At 41.0% G+C, this 23359-nt stretch overlaps 1 protein-coding gene across 13 annotated transcripts in view; it reads left to right on the top strand.

Annotated features, from left to right (window-relative positions):
• LOC106613561 (nuclear factor 1 A-type) overlaps positions 1–23359 on the top strand; it is a 183760-nt gene that overhangs the window by 34509 nt on the left and 125892 nt on the right. For 10 of the 13 annotated variants that reach the window (XM_082956730.1, XM_082956733.1, XM_082956729.1 and 7 more), the window contains exon 2: positions 14653–15181. In XM_082956730.1, the coding sequence (XP_082812856.1) occupies positions 14653–15181 (529 nt within the window). Of the gene's footprint in view, positions 1–5651; positions 6170–8703; positions 9773–14652; positions 15182–23359 lie in introns of those variants that run through there. The other 3 variants (XM_082956734.1, XM_082956732.1, XM_014215960.3) reach the window with 3 other exon arrangements.

Below are 23359 nucleotides of genomic sequence, written 5' to 3'. Positions count from 1 at the left end.
CTTAAAAATAGAACGTTGCTTGTTAATAATAGATGTTATCGAAAATCGACTAATCGAATTCATTCATATGAAGAGCTCTTTAGAATTTAAGGCATATATGTTCAAAGCTATTTTATTTAATCTTGTTAGTTTATTTTCAGACTATAATGTAATGTATGCATTGAATAATAATAAACTATTAATAATCATTACTATCAAAAACGGTATTATAGGGTTATTGTTAAAAAAACGTTTAAAAAAAATGTAACTCATCTATTTGAGAGAATAACAGGAAAAGAAGTTCACATACCGAAAGTTGGGAATTGTTTTTTTGTTGTGTATGGACTCTATTTGTCTATTTTTATAATTATATTTGTGTGAATATAGTATTTATTTTACTTCATCCAGACAGAGGGTAGCTTCAAATATACATTTATTTGGTTAAAAATTATATCCCAATGTTTTAAGAATTAAATCCATTACGAGGAAGAGCACATTTGGTAAAGCACATTTTTCTAAAATAATATCAGGCCCCCCCTCCCTCCACCATTTATGCTTAATTAATGCATTGAATATTCAGACAGTTGAATTGATAGAAGCATTGGGAGTAAAGTGTGAGTTTTCCAGATGTATCCTACTTTTATGAGGTCCTATTTTAGATATATTATTTAATGTCACAGCATGCCCTACAGCATCAACAATATGGGTTGTTGAGTACTTATATCATGAATACATCTATCGACACTGTTCGGGGGGGGGCAAATCTGTTCGTAAATTAAACGTGCATACATAACCCATACCGGTTTGAAACTACAGTAATATCAGTGCTGTTGTGTCTAACTGATAGGACTTGAGATCATGTAGTTTCGATGAGGAACCTCTAGATGGAGTGTCGACCTGCTTTAATGTGCGGAGGGAATTCATTTGAAGTAGGCACCGAAATATATTTCCATTTGTGAACGACTCCTCTTTGGCATTCAAATAAGCGAAAAATCACTCTGTCATTAAAAACCTTAACAGTAACATGCTTTTCTTGATATTAGTAGTTTACAAATTATATTTGTATTGACAAATAAATAGTTATTTGACTTAATGGTTACAAAATATCTGTTGAATATAGGCATGTTTAATTAATATGTAATCAATTCTGACTAATAGAAATTCAAATCAATAGCTCCATAAATCAACCAAACACCTTAATTTCAGTATTAGATTATCCTGTCAGCTGTATCCATTTTATCTTATATTGCTGTAATTGCAGTTAACGTCAATGACATTGCAAGACTTCTACAATCATCCTTTCTACTGTCATGCTGAACGACCAATACACCACTATTTATGCCGTCACCGCCTGTAATTTCGGCACCTTCACAATTGATGAAAAACTATACGCCAAATGAAAAAACAAGAATTACTTCTTAATGACAGCATACCTCAGGATGAACAATCTAGCATAGTGAACTGCATGTATTATAGCCTACTAGTTGCCCAGACACTTGGTTCAGCATTTATTTATTTATTTGTGTTAATTTCTTGACGTTTTTTATTTCCGTATCTGGGAAATTATTATGATTTTCTCATGTTGGATTCTGAACTTTCATGAGATGATTACCTTAGTATCATGTTTTATTCTAAGAAAATAGGCATGAGAAACATGTATTGTTGTGTTATAGACCTAACATTACTTGTGTGTTTTGTTTCCAAGTTTTCCGTAGGCCTATTTTTCAATTCTAGACACCTTTATTCACAGTTCATTCACAGGTAAACCTATATTTGAACAAAATATAATGCTGAAATCACTTACCTTATACAGTAGCCTAATAGTAGGTTATTTTAAGATTATGGATTTCATTTTTGCACATAACCCATCCAAATGAATTATTTCCATATTCAGCTGTGTGTGTGTGTGTGTGTGTGTGTGTGTGTGTGTGTGTGTGTGTGTGTGTGTGTGTGTGTGTGTGTGTGTGTAAGCTGTATGAGTGGTGTACCTTTACCTCAAAGCAGAATTTATATTTGCTGATTTAACCTAAAAATGATCAAGATGGATACGGTGTTTGTCTTGCCCGCCATGTGTGATTTAAGGTTAGATTCGCCTATAATGTCCTCACTGTATCTTATAAAACTGATCTGGAACAGGAAGGTGATGTTCTACATCACACAACAACAACAAACAGTCTAATCACCATTTGGCGTAAAGTTTATCTTTCAGTGACGCGTTTGCAGCAGGTGGCCAAACGTCTTTAAAATGTTTGTGTTGAAACCGTCAGGTTTATATTTTCACACCTCGTTTGTATAAATGTATTGTGCATTCTCATCCCTGTAGTTTACAAACTTAGAGAAACGTTGGTTTCTTTTACGTACGGAAGAAGGTGGTACATAGCCTACATCAATACTTTTCCAGCATTGAACGAAGACAAGTTTTTCAAAATCTATTTTAGGCTGTGACCATAGCCTTCGAATGTCGTGATTTTTGGGCAGTGTCAATGTATTTTAGTCATGAGTTATTCTTCAGTGTCATGGAGAATCGCCTACGACCGCTTAACTTTTACTGCACTGTTCCAACAAACTAACGCAAACTACTACTACAAAAAAAAACATGCTTATTACGAAGATCATTAACTATTTGAATCAATTCTGGATCAAGTTAAATCACATGCTTGGCTGGATTGATCTGCCAGTTTTGAAATGGCCAACGACTCTTTATATACTGTATCTTTTCAAGTTTGCACCCACTCTCTTGATATCTTTTTCAGAGCAGATAGATTTCAGATCACATTTTCGGATCTCCGAAATTATTTCGGATCTCCGAAAATAACTGTTCTGGTAGCCTAAATCGGACAGTTGCCGACAATGTTGGTGACAATGGGTAGGCTACGTGTCTAGGCACTTCTCCCTCTTTAATCTGTATTCGCTAACGCGCATATGACCGTCAAATGACTTGCAATATTTCACTTCGAGGATAGCCCTGTAATCACCTTTGATATATCTTAGTTTATGATCCTCCAAACTTGCTTTACCTTGCACTCGCAGAAGCTTTCGGAGAGAGGGGCAGTACAGACTCCATAGACCATAATGTAGTTTTGTGGCGTTCCAACTCATCCTTAAAGTTCCGATGTCTAATAAGCTTGAAAACCTATTTACATATTCGACTTGATCGTTCCAGTATTTACTATTGATAAGATGTTGTAACTGCGCACAGCCCCCTGCCGCTTCTTGCTTGGGCATAGTACAGTATATTGGCAGCCCTGGCATGGTTGCTGGGGCTTTGGGCATTTTTGTGTGCAGAACTTGGCAGACAATACTATAAAGGCGTCTCGAGCCACCATGTCAACGGGTTTTTGCTAAGAACTGGATCGATCTTACCAGATGAAAGAAGTAGCAATAAAAAGCATGATATGCTCATTGCATTGGTTTCATTTGAAAGTAGAATACATGTATATTAATTATACTTTACGCATAACTTTGCCTTTACAGCACCGACCCTTCCGCTTGATTTTTGCGGTAGGTTAATTAATAGTCTCCATAAACCACGTTATATGTGACTTCAAAATGATATGTGACTGTAAGTATTGAGAATTGTGGATAGGCCTAAAGCATACCCGCGCACCATTCAACGCTGTTTGTGAGCCACCCAAACCTTGTCCAGTCCGTGCATACAACTCAGATTTATTGTGAACTCTTTGCGGAACGTTTGACAACGTTGCCAAGTTGGTCATTTCTCAGTTGTATCTGAAATCAATAATGTGATTTAAATGAGACAGATTCGAGCACAAAATATCAAACTTGAGTAAAAACCCAATTAATATTGGCATTCAGTTGATGGATGATTTTTTTCAGGGCACCTTAACATTCAGCCTGACTTTGATTTAACAGATCGTTTGAAGTCTAATATGTAACGTATGCTTATTAGCCCCCCAAAAAATTTTTTTACTGAATCAGTTATATTTAACTTGATAGTCACTTTGATTGAACGATTCTAGTGTTATTATGACAGATATGACATGGCTGTTGTAAGATGTGAACTGTGTAGAGAAGTGGCAAAAGTACAGTGTAACCAGTGAACGTTCCTCTGTGGCGAATAGCGACACTAAAAGAAGTAGTGGCCGTTTTGACACTTCATATGGCGAACCTGTATGATTGTTGGGTGCAGGCGCACAACTTGCACCATAACAGGATATATATACCCTCTGAGACGTGACAAAACGCTTAACGATGACGTCACATACTGTCAATCAGCGACAAACGTTTAAATTACAAACATGTTTAAAATGATAGTATTATATAAAACTTGTCTGGATTTGATTAGATGCCCAATATCTGAGTTTACATCGTAGGCCTATGTAGGGCTGCTTGTCTTTTATATTTTGTTTGTTTTTGGTGGGACCCATTTTTTTTTACACTTTGAATTCAAGAGTGAAGAGGCAGGTGGTTCCCACCTACATAACTGCATTCATTAGTTGGTCCTAAAATGGAACTTGATCAAGCACGATAGGGAATTGACACATACCAAAAATGCTTGTAGGTCTGCAATTGACCATTAAGAAGTCATTTGGAAAAATAGGCAATTGGCTTATGACGATTTATGGAACATAATTGGGCATGAAGATGTGGTCATGATTTTTATTGCGAAAAAATCAAACGTGCATTTTAATATAAGCTATAGGCGACTTCAATAGTAGGATACCGAATGTGAAAACGGAGGATACGCGCTGTTCGAGCCTGCCTCATTGAAATCAGCGTTACAGCAGGATATAGTGTAGGCAGGATTATGTTCACCACGTCCCAATACACATCATGCGTTTTGACATACATGCGTCAGCATCCGTGGGAACAATCGCCCCTCATTTCTCAAAATAATGTTCTTCAATAGTAGGCTTCGACCTCAGAGGGACACTCGTTGGATTTGCATGGAATGTCACCTCTGGTCGCGCAAACAGGCTACTTCATATAACCTATAACAAGCAAACACCACATTGTCGTTTAGAAATGGAGTTTATTTGGCTATTTGAGGAAATAATCAACACCACCATTTCGTGTCATGTCCATTGTAAAATGTATAGCTCACCTACGGAATATCAGTTCTATGGGCTACAGTTGCAGAATACTCTTTCACACAATATAACTGCAGTCAACCGCAAGGGCAAAATCAACACGGTAATAAATACAGCCCACCAACTGTTCAATCCTGTGTGAACACGTATAAATATACGAATATAGCCTAACAATACAGTCCCACTTTATGCACAAATAGTATGTAGAAGCGTTCAATACGAATATTTTATGACATGATGATGCATGCCTTCTAAATCAATACGACCCCTCCGTACACTATGGTTGACCTTTTACGATATCTCCATGGGGACGCAGTAGAAAATCCGCTGAAAAGATTTGGTGTTAATTTTTGTCGACCAGCCATAAACGTGCACCTTCAGTGGCGTTCGCAGATCCTCATTGTAATAGTATAATATTGCTTAGATGTCCAGCATTGCAACAATGCTCTGGTGCTAAAGGTTTAAGCAGCAATAATGCACTAGACTAGTACCAAAAGGCTACGGTTTTTCGATCGCAATAGGCGCCGCGGCGTTCCTCCCTCTGTCCCATGCGCGCCGTAAACGTATAGGAAGGGCTGAGAGAGTGCGGTATGCAGCAATATATAGGTGGAAAAATGTAGGTTTTCCATGCGGGAGCAAAACGCAGACTGTGTGGTCTGGCTGGCACGCGACTCCGGCTCGTTTGCCAGTATGTGACTCCTCGAGGGGAGGACATGGTGAGTGAGAAGTGGCGTTCCGTTGCCGCCCGGGTCCTGCGTGGTTACTATGCAAAGCGATTGCGGAAATAAAAAAGTGGGACTCGCTCAATCGATTGCAACTTCTGCACTAAGTCTAACAAACCAAGCTGAGATAGGCAGAGTGTGTGTCGCGAGCCAGTCAGCTTTGCCAAGCTTGGACCGCAGTCAAATATCAAGGAGTAAAGAAGGCTCACTGCTATATATTTTTCTTTTTTGGGATTAATACAAGAACCGTTTCCCCTTGTGCTTTATCATACTGTATTTATACGGTGTAAAATGCACACAACGGCAGCGAGTTCATACTTTTTGAATTAAACATAAGACTACAACAAAAGGTGGCTGAAAATGAAGCACTTCGTCTCATCAGTCTAAAGTTTCTCACGTACACGTTACATTGCAATGGTACGTGCAAACACCTCTTACCATCTCTTTTTACCCTGAGAAGTTCTAGACATGTGCATGTGGTGTGTAACCTGTACACAGGTTAAAATGTAGCCTAAAATGTCGGTCTTTGCTTTTGTACAGGGATTTGAGAATAGTCCGTATCAATCGGATCTGTGTTGCCAGCGAGGTATGCCAATGCGGATATCTTTATCGCCAAATAACTTTGGTATTGAAACAGAACAGAGCCTGCACTCTCCGTGTTGCCTTCGGATAAAAGGGCATCGTAGTGACCAGATTGAGAAAAGCATTGTTTCGTTATGTGGTAACTAGTTGTTCTGCAGAGTAAACCAGCGTTTGCAGAAAAACGCTTTCTCGACAAAATCCTTGTGACATGAGTTTTGTCCAATAAGATGGATGCTGGGCTTCAACTCCTGGAGTTTAGTCCAATCAGAGGACGGAGCTCTAGCATTGCACGGACGATATGGATACCGGAAGGCTGGCCAAATACCGATAGCAAGTTAGCCTATTGCCCTATTCTCAATAGAGGTTCTATGCGCTGCAACGTGAGAAAATACAGTGTAGGTCTCCTGAATTTATTGTCCGGCCGAGCACATGAACTATATGGGTAGATCATTTCCCCTATTCCGCCCTCTTATTGAGTTGCGCAATTGTGTGGCTTGCATTTGCTCCTAGACAATTATTCCAATGAATTACTTGAGCAACATTTTATTTACAATGTTGAGCAACACATGATCTATAGTCCATATATTGAATAATCACTTCAGTTGGGTATCGGGAATTCAAGCAGCCTTTGCTACAACATTATATTATTAGGCTATGCTGTAATAACAATAACCTAGTAGCAATAGCAGTTGCAAGTCCACCTTTAGCCTTCACGGTATGTCAATGAAACTTTAGACTGTGAATAAGCATGCATCTGGTGTTGCTGAATCTCGCTGTCTAGGGTGCAGGTGTGTGTATATCGTGGTCAGATGTAGCTGCGTAGCAGAACCACACACTCCACTTGTGGTCGCTTCCCTGGCCATTTCCTAGAGGGCGCACAACTGACTTCTCCCTCTGGCCAGAAGTTGTTCACTGAAAACAAATTCGAGCAGCCCATACAGAATCAGTGGACCAAGAATGTGTTGGTGACTCATGTCGGGCCAATCTGATATTTGAACAGAAATCCGTCAAAATACTAAGTCGAACCAATGTTGAACGCCTCCAGGCGTACTGTAGGCTAATTATCCTATATGCAAGTCCTGATTAAATGTGTTTAAGTGTATTGGTTTTACTTTTATTTAAGCCACTAAATGGGTGTTTCTTTATTGCCATTATTTCGATTAATATTAACCCTTATTTGTCTGCAAGGGCAGGTGAAGCACCCAAAAGGCAACCAATGCTAACCTTGGGCGTTTGGGATGTATAGGCTATACAACAATAGTAGCCTAATTTAGGAGTATGACATATTGTAAAATGTTGCTCAGTCTTTTGATATAGGCGCTATACCGAAGTGATTACGCATGCTTTACGCATGTAGTTTTCACTATTGCCAAGTATACCGTTTGTTTGAGGCTTTTTGGGGAGGTTTTGTCCAAGTGATATTTCATTGGAATTCATTCTTTGTCTAGACGGTAATGATTGAAACTCAACGCAATAAGTTTCAAGTATGCAGTGCTCGGTAGAGCGTGCGTAAATGCTGGAGTTGCACGATGCTTTGGTTTTGGATAATAGGCCTGTCGGTGTTAGGAGGGCACCGTGATCATGCTTACATAATGACATGTGAGTTAGGAAAATGATTGGTAATCTTGTCTCTCGAATGGCCCTTGCTCGTTTATATTATATAATTATCTGGGGAGATACTTGGTTTTGGGTTATGTAAAGTTGAATGCACTTCATTGAATTGTTAGATTCTGTTCTCGTTGTTCCACCCCTCATATGAAATGTGTTGTGCAAATTGACATACATTGGCCAGTATGCCATGAACAGATAGATAGGTAATGTAATGTATGTCAATTATCATCCGCAATAATAAAGTCCAATACCAATAGGCTAAAAGCCTAGTAATAGCTTAATAATAACAATGAACAATAATACAAATATTTATAATTTTAACTTGTTGTAAATATGGATAGGTGTCGAAAAATAATATGGAATACCGAAAAGCCTGTTACTTTGTCCGACCAATTTTGAAAGTTAAGCATTTGTTCAAAAGGGGCGGTATATCCCTTATATAGTGTGTGGTGATCTCTTGAGCTCACTCTTCACCGCCATACACTGTCTAATTTGCGTTAAACATCATATAAGAACATTTATTTAGCAGTGTTGGTGTGGCAGTTTTGCGCGAGCCCTGCTCTTGATTGAAATTGATAGCTTTTCAAACAACGCAGACCTATTTCATTCCGGGGCTAATGGGCTCAAGTAGACAGGATAAAGCAGCCTATAATTTGAACGTTTAAATATATATATATATATATATATATATATATATATATATATATATATATATATATGATATATTTCGGTCCTACATGTTCATTGCATTTATGTTGGTCTCATTACTTCCCTTAAACCGTGTATACTTTGGGAGCTATGCTGAGAGGGGAGTACAAGAGTCTGTCCTTCAGGCACTGTGGACAAAAGTGAACTGTATGTATCTGTATGGAACTCGGTGCAGGCGGTTGTGGTTCCTGTCGCCGTAGACAGGACAGACGCAACACGGATTCACTTTATCGTCTGCTGTTAGAGATCATTTTCTAAACGGAAACCAGCTGTCGGGCTTCAGCAACAAGCAATTGTTTGGGTGTTCAGGGATATTATCACCTTCATTAACTACCGCACCCTCCTTGTTCGTAAATCCGACACACTCATTTCGGAGTTCGGCTCCACCGTGAAGCCAGCCGCACCACATGCCTTCAATGCTTTCGGTTGTTGCGAGCTTTGTTTTGTCTCTTCGAGAAACCGGAGTGAATGGGCGAACTCAAATCGAGCTCAGAAGAACGAACGTCTGACAATCAGCATTTTTTTTGTACTGGTATTAGTATGAGAACAAGATTAGCACTGTCCGAAGATGACTTATTCTTTTCCTATTTCCCGTGATTTTTAACCTCTCCGCTGCAGCCAGCCTGCCTTTGGACTTTTCTTTTATTGTTGAATATGCCTCTGGTGAAAGTTTTGAGTTATCCAACGAAGGGACTGCTCTACGGCTTTTACTGCACTGTACAATAGATGAGTGCGGAAAGTGGAAGCAGTGTAACTCGAGGCGGGGTTAAAGTTCAGCTCTATGGAGTGGTGAAGCGTTGGTTGCAGTTCGCAGAGTTGGAAATGTGAAAGCAAGAAGCAGGCTTTATTTTTTCCCTCTCTCTCTCCCTTCTGTCTCTCCTTTTTTTTCTTTTTCAAAACACGGACACAGCCATCACGGACACAGCCATCACGCATACACGGGCAAACACGGACACACACCCACACATATATCACACATACACACACACTCACTCACACACCATCACACACATAAACACGCAGACCCGTTCGTGTAACCCAAACATACACACATACATACACCCTCCACATCCAAGATTAGATACAACAGCTATGTATTCTCCGCTATGCCTAACACAGGTAAGTGAGCCTTTCGTCTGTGTTTAACCATTTTTGTTGCATTTATGCTTTCTTCCTCAGGGACAGGGCGAAATGGACTGACGTTGCTCAAGACAAGTAACTTTGTGTGCAGTAGCATTCCTGGTTTGTCAGAGCCATCTGAATTAAGTAACACATGGCGGATAGCGCCTATCTCCTACATATGTACACATATATATATGCATGTCTGTTTCAGTTCATATTAGACCCATATCGATGTCGAGCGCGCTTTTACGCGGACTACTTTTTGAGTTCCAATCCTAAAACGAAGATGGCCTTTCCTATAAATTACATGTGCGCGTTATCATCTTCCCACATATTTGATATGAATGAATGCACACAATGTTTTTACAAAGGGGGGCAACATCATTTTCCAACGCTCCCCTGGACGGCTTCCTATAGGTCTCTGCACTTGGGAGTCATTAACATGCATGCAATTGTCACTTTGTATTGATTACTGCCAAAACGCGATATTTAAAAGGCAGCATTTTTGCTGGGTCTAACTTGTATCCCAAAAGTTTCAAACTTAGAATCGGTGTTGTAAGCGTTCGATTTTTAGCTTTTTCTTTGGCAGCAGTAACTTTTACGAATTTAAAATGTTGCTGTGTTTCTTTACACCTCTTCCACCGAATCGAGTCGCCGCCACTCTCGGGCATTGAACTTTGTCATGATCAATGTGCACGGGGAGAGCACACGTTAGGACATTAGACGTTTCAAGGCTACTGTTATATTCGATGGATAATGTTTTTGTTTTTTGTTTTTTAGTTTTTCGCACTACGGCTATGACTGACATGTAGCATGCTCAATAACTAAGATGATCTTTTAGAATTACTAACAACTTTCTGTTCCCGAAGATAGTTGCGTTTTGTCGGACTTGATTCTTGTTCGAGTTTGATTACCCGAAATATGGTGGTTTGTGGGCCTAATCAAAAGGTGGTCGAGGTGGGAACGTTACATAGGTTGAATAGCTTGCTTAAATGATCAGTTGCATATCCATGTGGTTGGTGTTTAAAACTATTATCGGCTTACCTAAAATGTGTAAAAAAAATAAATAATAAATAATAATAATGTATCAAATGTATCATGATACAGTTTTGGGTTTGTCTAAGATTCGACAAGATGTATTTGTTTTTGAAATTGATTTATTATTGACCACCAACAGGCCTATTGGCCTTGTCTCATGTCAGTTCTATTTAACTATCAACATCATTTAAGTTTTAAATTATCTTAAAATAAGATTATGATTTTTTTCCCTAAGTTGATTTCATGTTTTCATATATTTTTATTTTGGGAAATACTTTTTCCCCCCCAAACATTTTGTCACTATGACCACGTTATTGGTTGTAAATGTATGTAAATGACAAATACCTAACTTGATCTCAATTATGTGTTTTTGTCCTGGACTTGCCAACCTTTACAATGGAAGACCATTTCAAAACCAATACTGTTCCAATAGCTCTAGTACCAAGCATAACTAATAAAGTCCTGAATATTTATCTATAATTATTTCATAAGAATGTACAGTGCATCTTTGAGGCAAGACCGAAATGGGCCTAAAGGAGAACTGAAACCTGATATTAGTTGGACACAAACTTGAGAATGGACATTTAGAGAAATGGCTCGAATGAATATGTAAAATATTAATTCATACACATTTTGCCTGGATATGTTTTTTTAATTTCTTAAAATGAGACGGTGAATTCACATGCAATACAATTCATCTCAACTGTATAAAGCAGAATCTGCACTAATTGGCTAATGAAGTATAAGTATTCAGAGTTGAATGTTATACAAAGATACTTTGTGTGTGTGTGTTTTATCCTCTTATTCATTCAGTTAGGGCAAAAAGTGTTTCATCAAGTCTAAAATCTTTTAAGTCAAGATCACTCCATAATCAAAGGCTTTTGATTGATTCAATTATATTTGGCTTTTTTGGGGGGGGGGGGTAGAGGGGGATCCTATACAAGACAGGCAAGCCTAAATAACTTCCATGTGTTTTGTTCACTGCAAAGGATAGAATATTTAACCTAGAATTGAAAATTGAACATTTACATTCTTTGTGCATTTATATATATATTTTTTTGATAATTCCCAGAATTTGCATTTGCGTCCTGTCTTTGAGGCACATGGTACCGTTTTATGTAGTCGTGGAGGAGATGCAGGGATAGAAACAGTTTGGGTTTGGGAAAACACAAGTATAAATGCCCCTTACGGCCTACGCGAGGCTGTTTGAGTCCGCTGCAACTTTGTAAAAGCAGGAAGATTTGCCTTTGTGTAATTGCTCCAATTTGATTAACAATGGTGAGGCGTCCGCTCTGTTTAAGCACGTCTACTGTTGTGGGCAGGAAGAGGCGAGAGTAAGCTCGGTCGACACACTGTCATAATTGCCTCTGTGTTGTGGTGTGGGTAGCGTGGGTGTCAATAGGAGGAGATTACCAACATTGCTTTTATAAATTACAGTTATTCATGAGTTGTTGCTACAGGCCTGTTCTTTGCAAACATTAGATTTGTCACCAAGGTGTACAGAAAGGAAGAAAAAACTTCACAGCGGGAGGTTTCGTACTTAACAATTCTCCTGACACACTTTTAGTAGTGAATATACTCGTTTGTAGGGTTTTGTTGATGGAATTGCAGTGGATGATATATATTGAGATGTGGCCTACATAAAACAGTTGTGTCCCGTGTACGTTTTGTGTGTGTGTCATTAATGTTGTGAAGAACAAGAAAAAACAAGTCTAGACTATGCAGGTATTGTTCAAATGGCCCGGAGACAGGAGAACTATATTATATACAGAAACCACAAATAATAATGCATTATATCAGCCATTGAGGAGAGATATTTCATAGCACATTGGCTGAAGTTACTCCGAGTGTCGCTGAAGGCAGTTGGAGAAGCCATTTACTGGATTTTACCCAAGCTCAAACAATACAGTTTTCATGCCTATGAGGCAAGGGCGTGAAAGTATTTTTGAAATTCGAGGAATAGTGTGGCGTCATTGTATATGGTTGTATTATATTTGAATTCAGCTGTATTCTTGATGATTATTCTTGCGTTTGTGCTCGCGAACTTGTGTTAGTACATGTATTAGTAACCACATGCCATCCCAGTCACAGGTTTCCGCACGTGTCAAGATTTGTTCAAAGTTCTTTTATCTCTGAATAGTTGAGTACATTTTGCGTGGCCGGGGTGGTAAGATGGCCTGAGGTGAGGCAAGGCCCGCCCTGGGTCTCCAAATGGGCCCTGTATCAGAAACCTGTCTCCTTGTACTCCGACCACTCACTACGTCACTGCCAACCTCTACTGAGAGTGTTTGGGAAATGAAAATACGGCCCTGTTGTAAATTGCAAATTGGAGTGGTGGTTTGTCATTGTTTATTTCATTTGACTGGATTTGATTGGTGCTTTTTAAAATATAACTGTTAGTCCTGTGCCTAGCCTTGCGTGCCCTCTGTAAGACACAGTCCAGACAAGTTATGTACTCTACTCACTGTATATATGCATGTAAACACTCGACCTAGTAGAAGAGCTGCATATCTGCGCTGGTGCTTAATGTAGCATACCGTTTTATAGCATGATCTAGTGTGGCATACTTGTACAAAATTGAAGCTGAGTATTTGGATTTGGCACACTTACTAGTTTTAGTTCAAGTGTTGTATCCGTATGCCCTGAGGTATGTGTTTTATATAAAGGCAAAGATTTTATTATCTCATTCGGTTATAAACCCTTTTAGTACATATCCATGATTTTTACAACCAGGTATTTTAAAGGAGTAGGCACCTTTCATCTCTTTGGTAACTGTGTTATTTTTTTACTGTAATTATTTAAAATGTCCGTAAAATGGGTACAGACTAACAGTGTTGTCTATGATCGTCGGTTCAATAGATTTAATGATGGTGGTCATCAATCCACGGAAATGTCTTTGTCCCTCAAAAATATTCTAGTGAGTTTTCAGATGCGAGACTAGTTTTAAATATGAAAGTGTTGTTCGGAGGTTGTTTGCCTTGTTGTGTTGTTTCGTTTAGCTGTAGTGTCGTGCTGTAACATTTCCACTGCCTGTTTTAGGCCAGATTATGGGAGCAGATTCTCAGCGAAAGCTTCAGTGTGTGACTGCTAGTAGCAGGTGGAACCAACCAAAATTGGGACTGATCCACAACATGCCATCTATCCACATTCTTGCTGTAATAGCTGTACAGGGAGCTGTCCCTGGTAAAAGCCCACAGAATAGACCAGTCTTGGAACCGTTTCAGAGCGAAACGTTTGTGCCTGTACATATTGCATATATTGCCCATGTATATATGTTTGCATGGCGACGAGTTAAAAATAGACTTTCCGCTTTCCCGCTCGGCTGTTGCTTTTTCTCTGTCCTTTCTGGCAGACCCCCACAGACCCACATTCTTGCCAAAGAGCCAAGACACGGCCTAGACAGGCCTTATTTCACACTGCTCCCTCCGTACGGCCTAGAGAAACTCCTCCATTAGCCCTCTCTGCTAATGCTAATGGCACGGGCCCAAGTGCTGCAAATAAAAAGGACATAAATACTCATAAATATAAAATGTGGCAGACAGTGCATATTATTCTGAAATGGACAATGTTTGTTCTCTGAAAAGTCCCGCCTGGAATGATATTTTATCTAATAGTAGTACTGTATGTTCTTCTGTGCAATTCCTTGATTGCCGAGTATTTCGAATACGTCGATTAGAGTTTACTGAAGGCACATCTGATTTCACAAGATTAATTGTAATGACTGCTTTTGGTCTTATTATTTGATGGGCTCTGTACTTTGTTTCCACAAAACGTGTTGTACTATGAATGTGTTGCCATTCATCATTTTTTTTCTCCTCCTGTGTTCCTTTCTACCACAGGATGAATTCCATCCTTTCATCGAAGCACTGCTGCCCCACGTGCGAGCGTTTGCCTACACATGGTTCAACTTGCAGGCCCGCAAGAGAAAGTACTTCAAGAAGCACGAGAAGCGCATGTCTAAGGAAGAGGAGCGCGCGGTGAAGGTTGAGCTGCTCAGCGAGAAGCCCGAGGTCAAGCAGAAGTGGGCATCGCGCCTTCTGGCCAAGCTCCGCAAGGACATCCGGCCTGAGTTCCGGGAGGATTTTGTGCTCACCGTCACCGGGAAGAAGCCCCCGTGTTGTGTGCTGTCCAACCCTGACCAGAAGGGTAAGATGAGGAGGATCGACTGCCTGCGTCAGGCAGACAAAGTCTGGAGGTTGGACCTGGTCATGGTCATTTTATTCAAAGGTATTCCCCTCGAAAGTACTGATGGCGAAAGGCTGGTAAAGTCCCCACAGTGCTCGAACCCAGGGCTGTGTGTGCAGCCTCATCACATTGGAGTTTCAGTAAAGGAACTCGACCTCTACTTGGCCTACTTTGTGCATGCAGGTAAAGTCCCTCTTTTTGTTTCTCAACTCTCTACAAACACGTCAACGTTTGTCTGAAATTGGAGTTACATCAATGTTGACCTCACTCTGCTTAGTAATAGGACATGGAATGTGGGATAATGTTGTACAGTTAATCAAAAACAAAAACACTCGGATGGGTTTCAAGGGTCAAATCAATCTTGTCACTGAGCGCATGCCTATGTACTGTACATACAGTACCAGTCAAAAGTTTGGACACACCTACTCATTCAAGGGTTTCTCTTTATTTTTACTACTTTCTACATTGTAGAATAATAGTGAAGACATCAAAAATATAAAATAACACATATGGAATCATGTAGTAACCAAAAAAGTGTTAAACCAATCAAAATATATTTTATATTTGAGATTCTTCAAAGTAGCCACCCTTTGCCTTGATGACAGCTTCGCACACTCTTTGCATTCTCTCAACCAGCTTCACCTGGAATGCTTTTCCAACAGTCTTGAAGGGGTTCCCACATATGCTGAGCACTTGTTGGCTGCATTTCCTTCACTCTGTGGTCCAACTCATCCCCAACCGTCTCAATTGGGTTGAGATCGGGTGATTGTGGAGGCCAGGTCATCTGACGCAGCACTCCATCAATCTCCTTTCTGGTTAAATAGCCCTTACAAAGCCTGGAGATGTGTTGGGTCATTGTCCTGTTAAAAAACAAATGATAGTCCCACTATGCGCATACCAGATGGGATGGCGTATCGCTGCAGAATGCTGTGGTAGCCATGCTGGTTAAGTGTGCCTTGAATTCTAAATAAATCACAAACAGTGTCACCAGCAAAGCACCATCACACCTCCTCCTCCATGCTTCACAGTGGGAACCGCACATGCAGAAATCATCCATTCACCTACTCTGCATCTCAGAAAGACACGGCGGTTGGAACCAAAAATCTCAAATTTGGACTCATCAGACCAAAGGACAGATTTCCACCGGTCTAATGTCCATTGCTCGTGTTTCTTGGCCCAAGCAAGTCTCTTCTTCTCATTGGTGTCCTTTAGTAGTGGTTTCTTTGCAGCAATTCGACGATAAAGGCCTGATTCATGTAGTTTCCTCTGAACAGTTGATGTTGAGATGTGTCTGTTATTTGAACTCTGAAGCATTTATTTGGGCTGCAATTTCTGAGGCTGGTAACTCTAATGACCGTATCCTCTGTAGCAGAGGTAACTCTGGGTCTTCCATTCCTGTGGCGGTCCTCATGAAAGTCAGTTTCATCATAGAGCTTGGTTTTTAAAACTGCACTTGAAGAAACTTTAAAAGTTCTTGACATTTTCCGTATTGACTGACCTTCATGTCTTAAAGTAATGATGGACTGTCATTTCTCTTTGCTTATTTGAGCTGTTCTTGCCATAACATGGACTTGGTCTTTTACCAAATAGGGCTATCTTCTGTATATCACCCCTACCTTGTCACAACACAACTGATTGGCCCAAACGCATTAAGAAGGAAAGAAGTTCCACAAATTAACAAGGCACACCTGTTAATTGAAATGCATTCCACCTCATGAAGCTGGTTGAGAGAATGCCAAAAGTGTGCAAAGCTGTCATCAAGGCAAAGGGTGGCTACTTTGATGAATCTCAAATATAAAATATATTTTAATTTATATAACACTTTTTTGGTTACTACATGATTCCATATCTTGTTTCATAGTTTTGATGTCTTCGCTATTATTCTACCATGTAGAAAATAGTACAAATAAAGAAAAACCCAGCAATGGGTAGGTGTGTCCAAACTTTGGACTCGTACTGTAGTTGGCATCAAGAATCACTCTTTCAACGAACAATCACAGGCCACTCACCAAGTAATCACCCAACCAAAATAAAGTTACATTTCTTTTTTTTTAGGACTTGCCCCTAGCAAACCCAACACTGCACCGCATAGCACCTTCCCGTCTCTGTATGCAGACACAAATGTTATCTGTAGCAGACACCCATAATTTCATCAGTGGTCAATAAAGCAGTAGTCTGGGAAAAAGCGGGACAACTCTGCCAAATTCCTCGCACTGGCCCGTCCCTTCGCTGTTTTAAGATGGGCCAGATTTTGGGGGAAGCTCGCACTGCGAGACGACAGAGTCAGTTGCCTAAAAAAAACAATTATCTCCATCACAATTGCTCAGCACGTTTTCTATTTCAGACAAAATCAACATGGGCTGCTGTTGGGGTGAGATATCACTTGAATTATTTTCCTGTTTTCTGTGTGCAACAGTGTAGTAGCATATTCATATAGGTGTTTGGCAGTTGAATGAAAAACTTGGCACGGAGCAATTTTTGAAGTTTTTAGAGCTTCTGAACTTCCTGGAAATTAGGAAGCAGTCTTATTAATACACAAGAAAATTAACTATTTGGTAAATATAAAAACCTCCACATGATATCAAATTTAGGGCTGTATATTTTATTTGTCTCCTGTAAATAATTAATGTATTCGAAAGCTTTGATTAAAACGTGGAAAATACATAATAATTAATGAACTAATGAATTGGACATGGTTTTATGTTTTTCCCCTTGAGCTGAATCCTAATCTAGAAAAACAAATTTTGCAATTTAACAAAATATTCTTGATGCCTTTCCACAGTTTGGAAAATCTTGTCACCATGATATTAGTCGTGCTTGTTCGATGAAAACTCACCCTGAGAATGAAGTCCAGTGCAAATAACCAATAGAGAAATTGTTAATTGGCAAGAGGCAGCAGGGGCTCGTTCCTCCACTGGCAGCAACACAAACACCAGCTATCACGGGTTTGGAGAGAGCTCTGTTTCGCCAGGCAAACCAAGCACCTTAATTACAATCATTTCCTCTGTACACCAAATGGTTTTGCTGAAGCCTAAGTGAGCTAGGCTTGATATGTGCCCACATTGACATTCTTATAGCGACATATTTTGTAGACTGTTTTCATAGCTTTTGTATGTTTTTTTTTGGTCCATTTTTACGTTAAAAGCACTGCAATCTCAGTTGAAAATGTTGAGGAAGGTTATGTAGTGATTTTGGCCAATCTGAGTAAGAACATGTGTGATTAAAATGAGCCTATAGGGTTGGTTACCTTGAGAGCTGTGCAGTACTACGATTTAGTCTGGCTGGAATGGGAGCTCATTTTAACTTGGGCCAGTCACAAAAGTATCGGCGTTTGGAGTGTTTTTGTCAAAATAAGGCATGATGGGCCTCATTATGAATTCCACAACCAGCTTAGTCAACGACGTTATAATTGGACCAAAATAAATCTCTGATTAGCAATATGCTAAGTACATAAAAAAACAAAACTGTTTTTAGACGAGACACTAACACTCATTTCAATGTTTTGGGGACAGTGTACTTACTTCAGCAACTAAAAGTTGCTGAAGCCCATTGTGGCTAAAATGTTATCCCCCCGCTGCCAAATCCTGAGTTTTGATGTTTTGTAAGCCTATTCATGGGCGCTTTGCTCCCGCCAGCATTCTTATAGCTGAAGTTAGATTTTTTTTTCTTCTTCACCGGGCTTGATTGTGAATGAGGTGTCAGCGAGTGAACAAGAGGGAGAAGAAAGAGACAGAGTGGCCACAGAGCATGGAGGTCTGCCTATAGTGGAGTTAAGTCCGCAGTGTGCTCGCTTGCTCCTTCCTCTCCTCGTCCCACAGGATCGGGTTTCTTCCTCGGTCTCATCTAAAGCAGTGGAGCATTTCTAAAGCGCCGTTGATTAAAAGCCATCTGAAGAGAGGCTGACCTCATGCACGGATGCCGAAGTTGAGGTTTTTGAGGACAGCTGAAGTCCGTAATTAAATGTATCCCCCACTGCTGCAAGGGCAAGGGGTGGTAGAAGAGGACTTGTCCCCCCGTGCTAACACTATCCTGCCACCAACCTATTTAACAGCAAACATAGTAGAGAACTTTTATTATCTGGGTGTCACAAGTCTCAAAAACAACTCTTGTGAAACTTCTTGCCGACTGTATGTACTTGCAAAGTTTACAATTTCATTTGCCTTTAATTATCTGTCTTTAGGCTTACTGGTTGGTGAATTATTTTGCAATCTGTTAAATTCTTGGGAGAGTTTTATGATGTAGTGCCACATGCCTAACCCTACTTAGTTGTGAGTGTGTGTGTGTGTGTGTGGGGGGGGGGGGGGGGGGGGGGGCTGGCATATCAGTCTTTAACCAGGGCTTTCCCAGCGTTGTTCAACAGTCACAAGCTAGCATCGTTTGTCATCTTTAGGAACAATGTGGTGTCAGAGGGCAGGCCCCCCTTTTGACTCCAGAGCAGGCAGCGTGGCCAGGGCTAATTTAGGGCTCGCTCTCACCCCGGCAACGGGTGTCACTATCACAGGAGCACTCAACACGTGAGAGAGGTCATGGCTTAAGATGTTAGAGTTTTGACCCTATCTTCTAGGCGTTTGACCCCCCTCGTTAGCAGCCAGTCAAGCGGATGGATTGCTCTGGCTTTGGAGGAATCCGTGACCTCTTGTTAAAGCAGCTCACTTTTACTTTGTTTAGGGCAGATTGGCCAGTCGGTTAAAATTAGCCAACGACTGTTTCGGCATAGACTGAAGAAACTGTTTGAGGCCATTTCTTTAATGGAAGCTAAACAGTAGCAGTAATTCTGCAAGCCGAATAGCAGAGTTCTCCAAACCCTGTTCCTGAAGAGATACCATCCTGTAGGTTCACACTCCTACCCCAGTTGTAACTAACCAGGTTCAGCTTATCAACCAGCTAATTATTAGAATCAGGTGTGGTAGATTAGGGTTGGAGTGAAAACCTACAAGACGGTAGCTCTCCAGGAACAGGTTTGGATAGCCCTGCCGTACAGGTTGATTTAGTAGCTATTTAAAGCATAGGCCATAATAGTTTGGAAGTTGTTGGGTAATTAACCATTTCATTGGTGGTTAAAGTCGTGAAAATGATATGCTATGGTATTTTTGGAACAAAAAAATGTACAAAACTGGATGAAAGACAAGTGTTGAGTGAGACTAGTAGTCCCAAAATAATTGAAAATCAATGGTTGTCTCTTGGCTAGCTTGCAGTCTTTTTAATGTCTTTGCTTCCACTTAACGTTATATGTGGTCAGACTGAATGCTGTATAAAGTCTGCTAACCACGACTTCATGCCACTTCTGGACACGAGCAAGTAGACTGAAGGGTATTGGAAACCTGTCTGGTGGACAACTGTCTAATAATGTAAATAGGATAGAAACTCTTGATAAGACTCTGGGCCTTTGATGCAAACAGAATGTGTTTTCTCTAGTGTGGGTGAGGGACAGTGAAGGCCTTACTCTGGATGGTTTGGGTGATCTTTATCTCCTCGGGTCGGCTAACCTGGCAACATCTACTTACTGGCAGGGAAGATCCTGGCTAGGAAAGCAGGGGAAAAAAGGAGAAAGACATCGATGGTTGGGTTGTGGTGTCAGAAAAGTGAGGCGACGTGGAAATCCAGGCGTGAGTGACGCGATGCAGAGTATTCGTCTATAGTACTGGAACTTTTTTGGTTTGGAGTCGAGTCCTTTTATGGCTACAGCAACTGGTTAGCCTAAATGCCGGCGTTAATATCGCTAGCAATGTGGCAGTAAAGAAAGCAGCCCATAGATTGGCGGAGAGGAATGTGGTTCAAATAGAAAATAAACTCAGCCATGCTTATTAAACCCCATTTTCATCTCACCTCTGTTTTCACTGTGCGCAACACAATTGAAGGATATCACTGGCTGGAAGAGATAACACGCCACTGAGTAGACCTATGTGAATATGTCCAGGGCCGCTGATATTTTGTTTTGCCGCTTTGCCTTCTATGACCCCGGTGGTAGAGATGAACAAACTGTTTTCGTGTGTCGAATGTCTGTAAGGACGTCTGACCTATTTCCCGCTAAGCTCTTAAAGAGATTTGCGCTGCGTCTCTCTGAACTAGTTAGCTTTGACGATGCATCCTCGAGGCACTGTTACTTTTAGGTTCTGATTTGTTTTACTGGCCTGGAACTCCAAGTGTCCAAGGAGTTTTGCGCTACCCTAGTCTACAGGTTGTGTGAATAGGGATTTTGAAAGGACTTGACCTTACATAGCACACCAGACTAGTTTGCTGCCAGTTTGGATCATCAGCCTGCTGTAAACCAAGGTGCAGAGAAAGGTGAAAGACACCAGCCGTTCCTTTGTAACGGTGCGCACACAAAGGTGGCGGTTTGCTGTGTTGCCCGGGGGTTTCTCTGAGAGTAACAAAATCTGGCAATATCTACCAGCTGACTTTTGGCTTGTCATGTTACAGCCGTTTTAGATTTCATTTCCCTTCCACAGGCTGAGGAACAACAATCATTTTGAGCTATTTAAGGTGATTGTGGGATAAACCACAGCCTTTTTTTGTGGTTACTGCAGTACACATAGTGGGTTAGGTCCACCACCACCCACCCACTCACCGCGGTTTTGTCCCCCCCCCGCCCCCTAAATCCCTGTAACCACACGACTGCCATAGCTATGACTACAACAATGACTTCGTCACCACGCTCTCACAAGTACAGCGGTACAGAAACGCATACACACAAGCACACACTGTACCATTCATTGTAATCGAGGTTGGGGCCCATTCATAAAAATGCTTCATTGTCATAGCGTTTGATATCGGCGAGTAATAATGTGGCTGCTATGCAGATGCCCTACTAGAAAAATCCCACAGCTGGCATGGTCCACTGTGCCAAAGGAGTAGCCCAGGCCGGGATCAGATGATCTGATACAATATACTGTCTTTTTAATATCACTGGATATGACCTTACTTTGAACCATTTTCGCTGGCGTTTTATTGGATTAAACAAAGCAGATAAGGTTCTCAGATGGGGAAACGTTGTAAGATTTCTGTCAAAGAGCGTTCCCCCTCCGTGGGCAAATATCTCATAAACCTGATTGCACAGCAAATTCAGGTAATCCGTTTTAAAGTGCATTGTCAATGCTGATCTCTCCCAAAATCCTTACTAATGTACAGATTTGGAACATATTGTCTGGTTTCAGTTGAGGATTCTGAGGCATGAACGATCACAAAGCAAAACAAAAAACAATTGCGGTGGCTCTCTTTGTCGTCTTGACCGTTTTATGGACCTTCTATTCCTCCGCCTTTATCTATTTCTTTGTCCTTCATTTGATGACTAAAAACACTCTCTCTTAAAGCAAACCAGTGTGTTTCAGAATGGGCAGTACCACAATATTTGAAATCTTAATACCCCTTTCAATAGGTAAAACATAAAAGAGATTAGTTCATTTCTAAATCTCGTATTTTGGACCGAACCTTTTTATACGTGACAATGCCATGTTTTAGCGGCGGGGGCTAGGCTACGTAGCGTTAGCGTAGCATAGTGAGCAGTGGTCTGGCATGTGTATAGAGTTGGGCACCTGGATGTGGTGGGGGACAGTGGGGCGGACAGACAGACGGATGGGGAGATTGGCACTGGGGAAGTTGGGCTAATTAATTCTGCATTAATGCCCAGGTCCGCCCAGGACGTCCCCAGCAGCAAACCGCTAGCAGAGAGGGGGAGACTCGAGGCATGTGCCAAGCTTTCTGAAGCTCGCCGTTTCTTTCTTTCTTTTTCCCGGAGCGTTGTCCATGAGATACGGCGGTTGTGTATGAGACCTCGGCTGACAGGAAGCTGTGGGCCTCAGTCTACAGGAGTGATATTTTCTCCTCTCCTCCATGTTAGATATTTGCTGTCCTTTGTCAGTTTCTTAGGGCCTGTCTGGTTCCAAAAGGAGTTAAAGCCTAGGAACTGCATGAGTTGAACCATAGCTATCCCTAACGGCTCAGACCATTCAGCACTTACACCGGCACTAGCTTTGGCTAACTTCTGAGAATGCCTTCTTTGTACCCGTACGCCATTCAACAAGAGTCCCATTGTCTTTAGCTCCCCGCTAGCCTCTGCGCTAGTCATTGCTCAGTGTTTATTGTGTGTACTTTGATTGTATTAGGACTTGATGAGGACTTCATTTGAATGGTAGGCAGACAGCTCATGTGCTGTTCGGGCCCGAGCGGGGGGAAACTGTGCTAATCATCTTATTACCGCGGGACAATTTTTTTTTGGGGGGGGGGCAAGCGAGCACTAGCTGCACATGGTCGAAGCGCACACCCAGCAATGAGGTAGAAACGACTCATTCTTCTTGCTGCCTGTCTCGGAACATTCCACTTGTTGTCCTGCGCATTGATTTGCCATGCCACATGACTGTGTGT

Source organism: Salmo salar, chromosome 10, assembly GCF_965601325.2.
Source record: "Salmo salar chromosome 10, fSalSal1, whole genome shotgun sequence".
Classification (NCBI taxonomy): domain Eukaryota; kingdom Metazoa; phylum Chordata; class Actinopteri; order Salmoniformes; family Salmonidae; genus Salmo; species Salmo salar.
The sequence above is the reverse complement of the archived record's forward strand: the minus strand, read 5'-3'. Positions and strand labels throughout refer to the sequence as shown.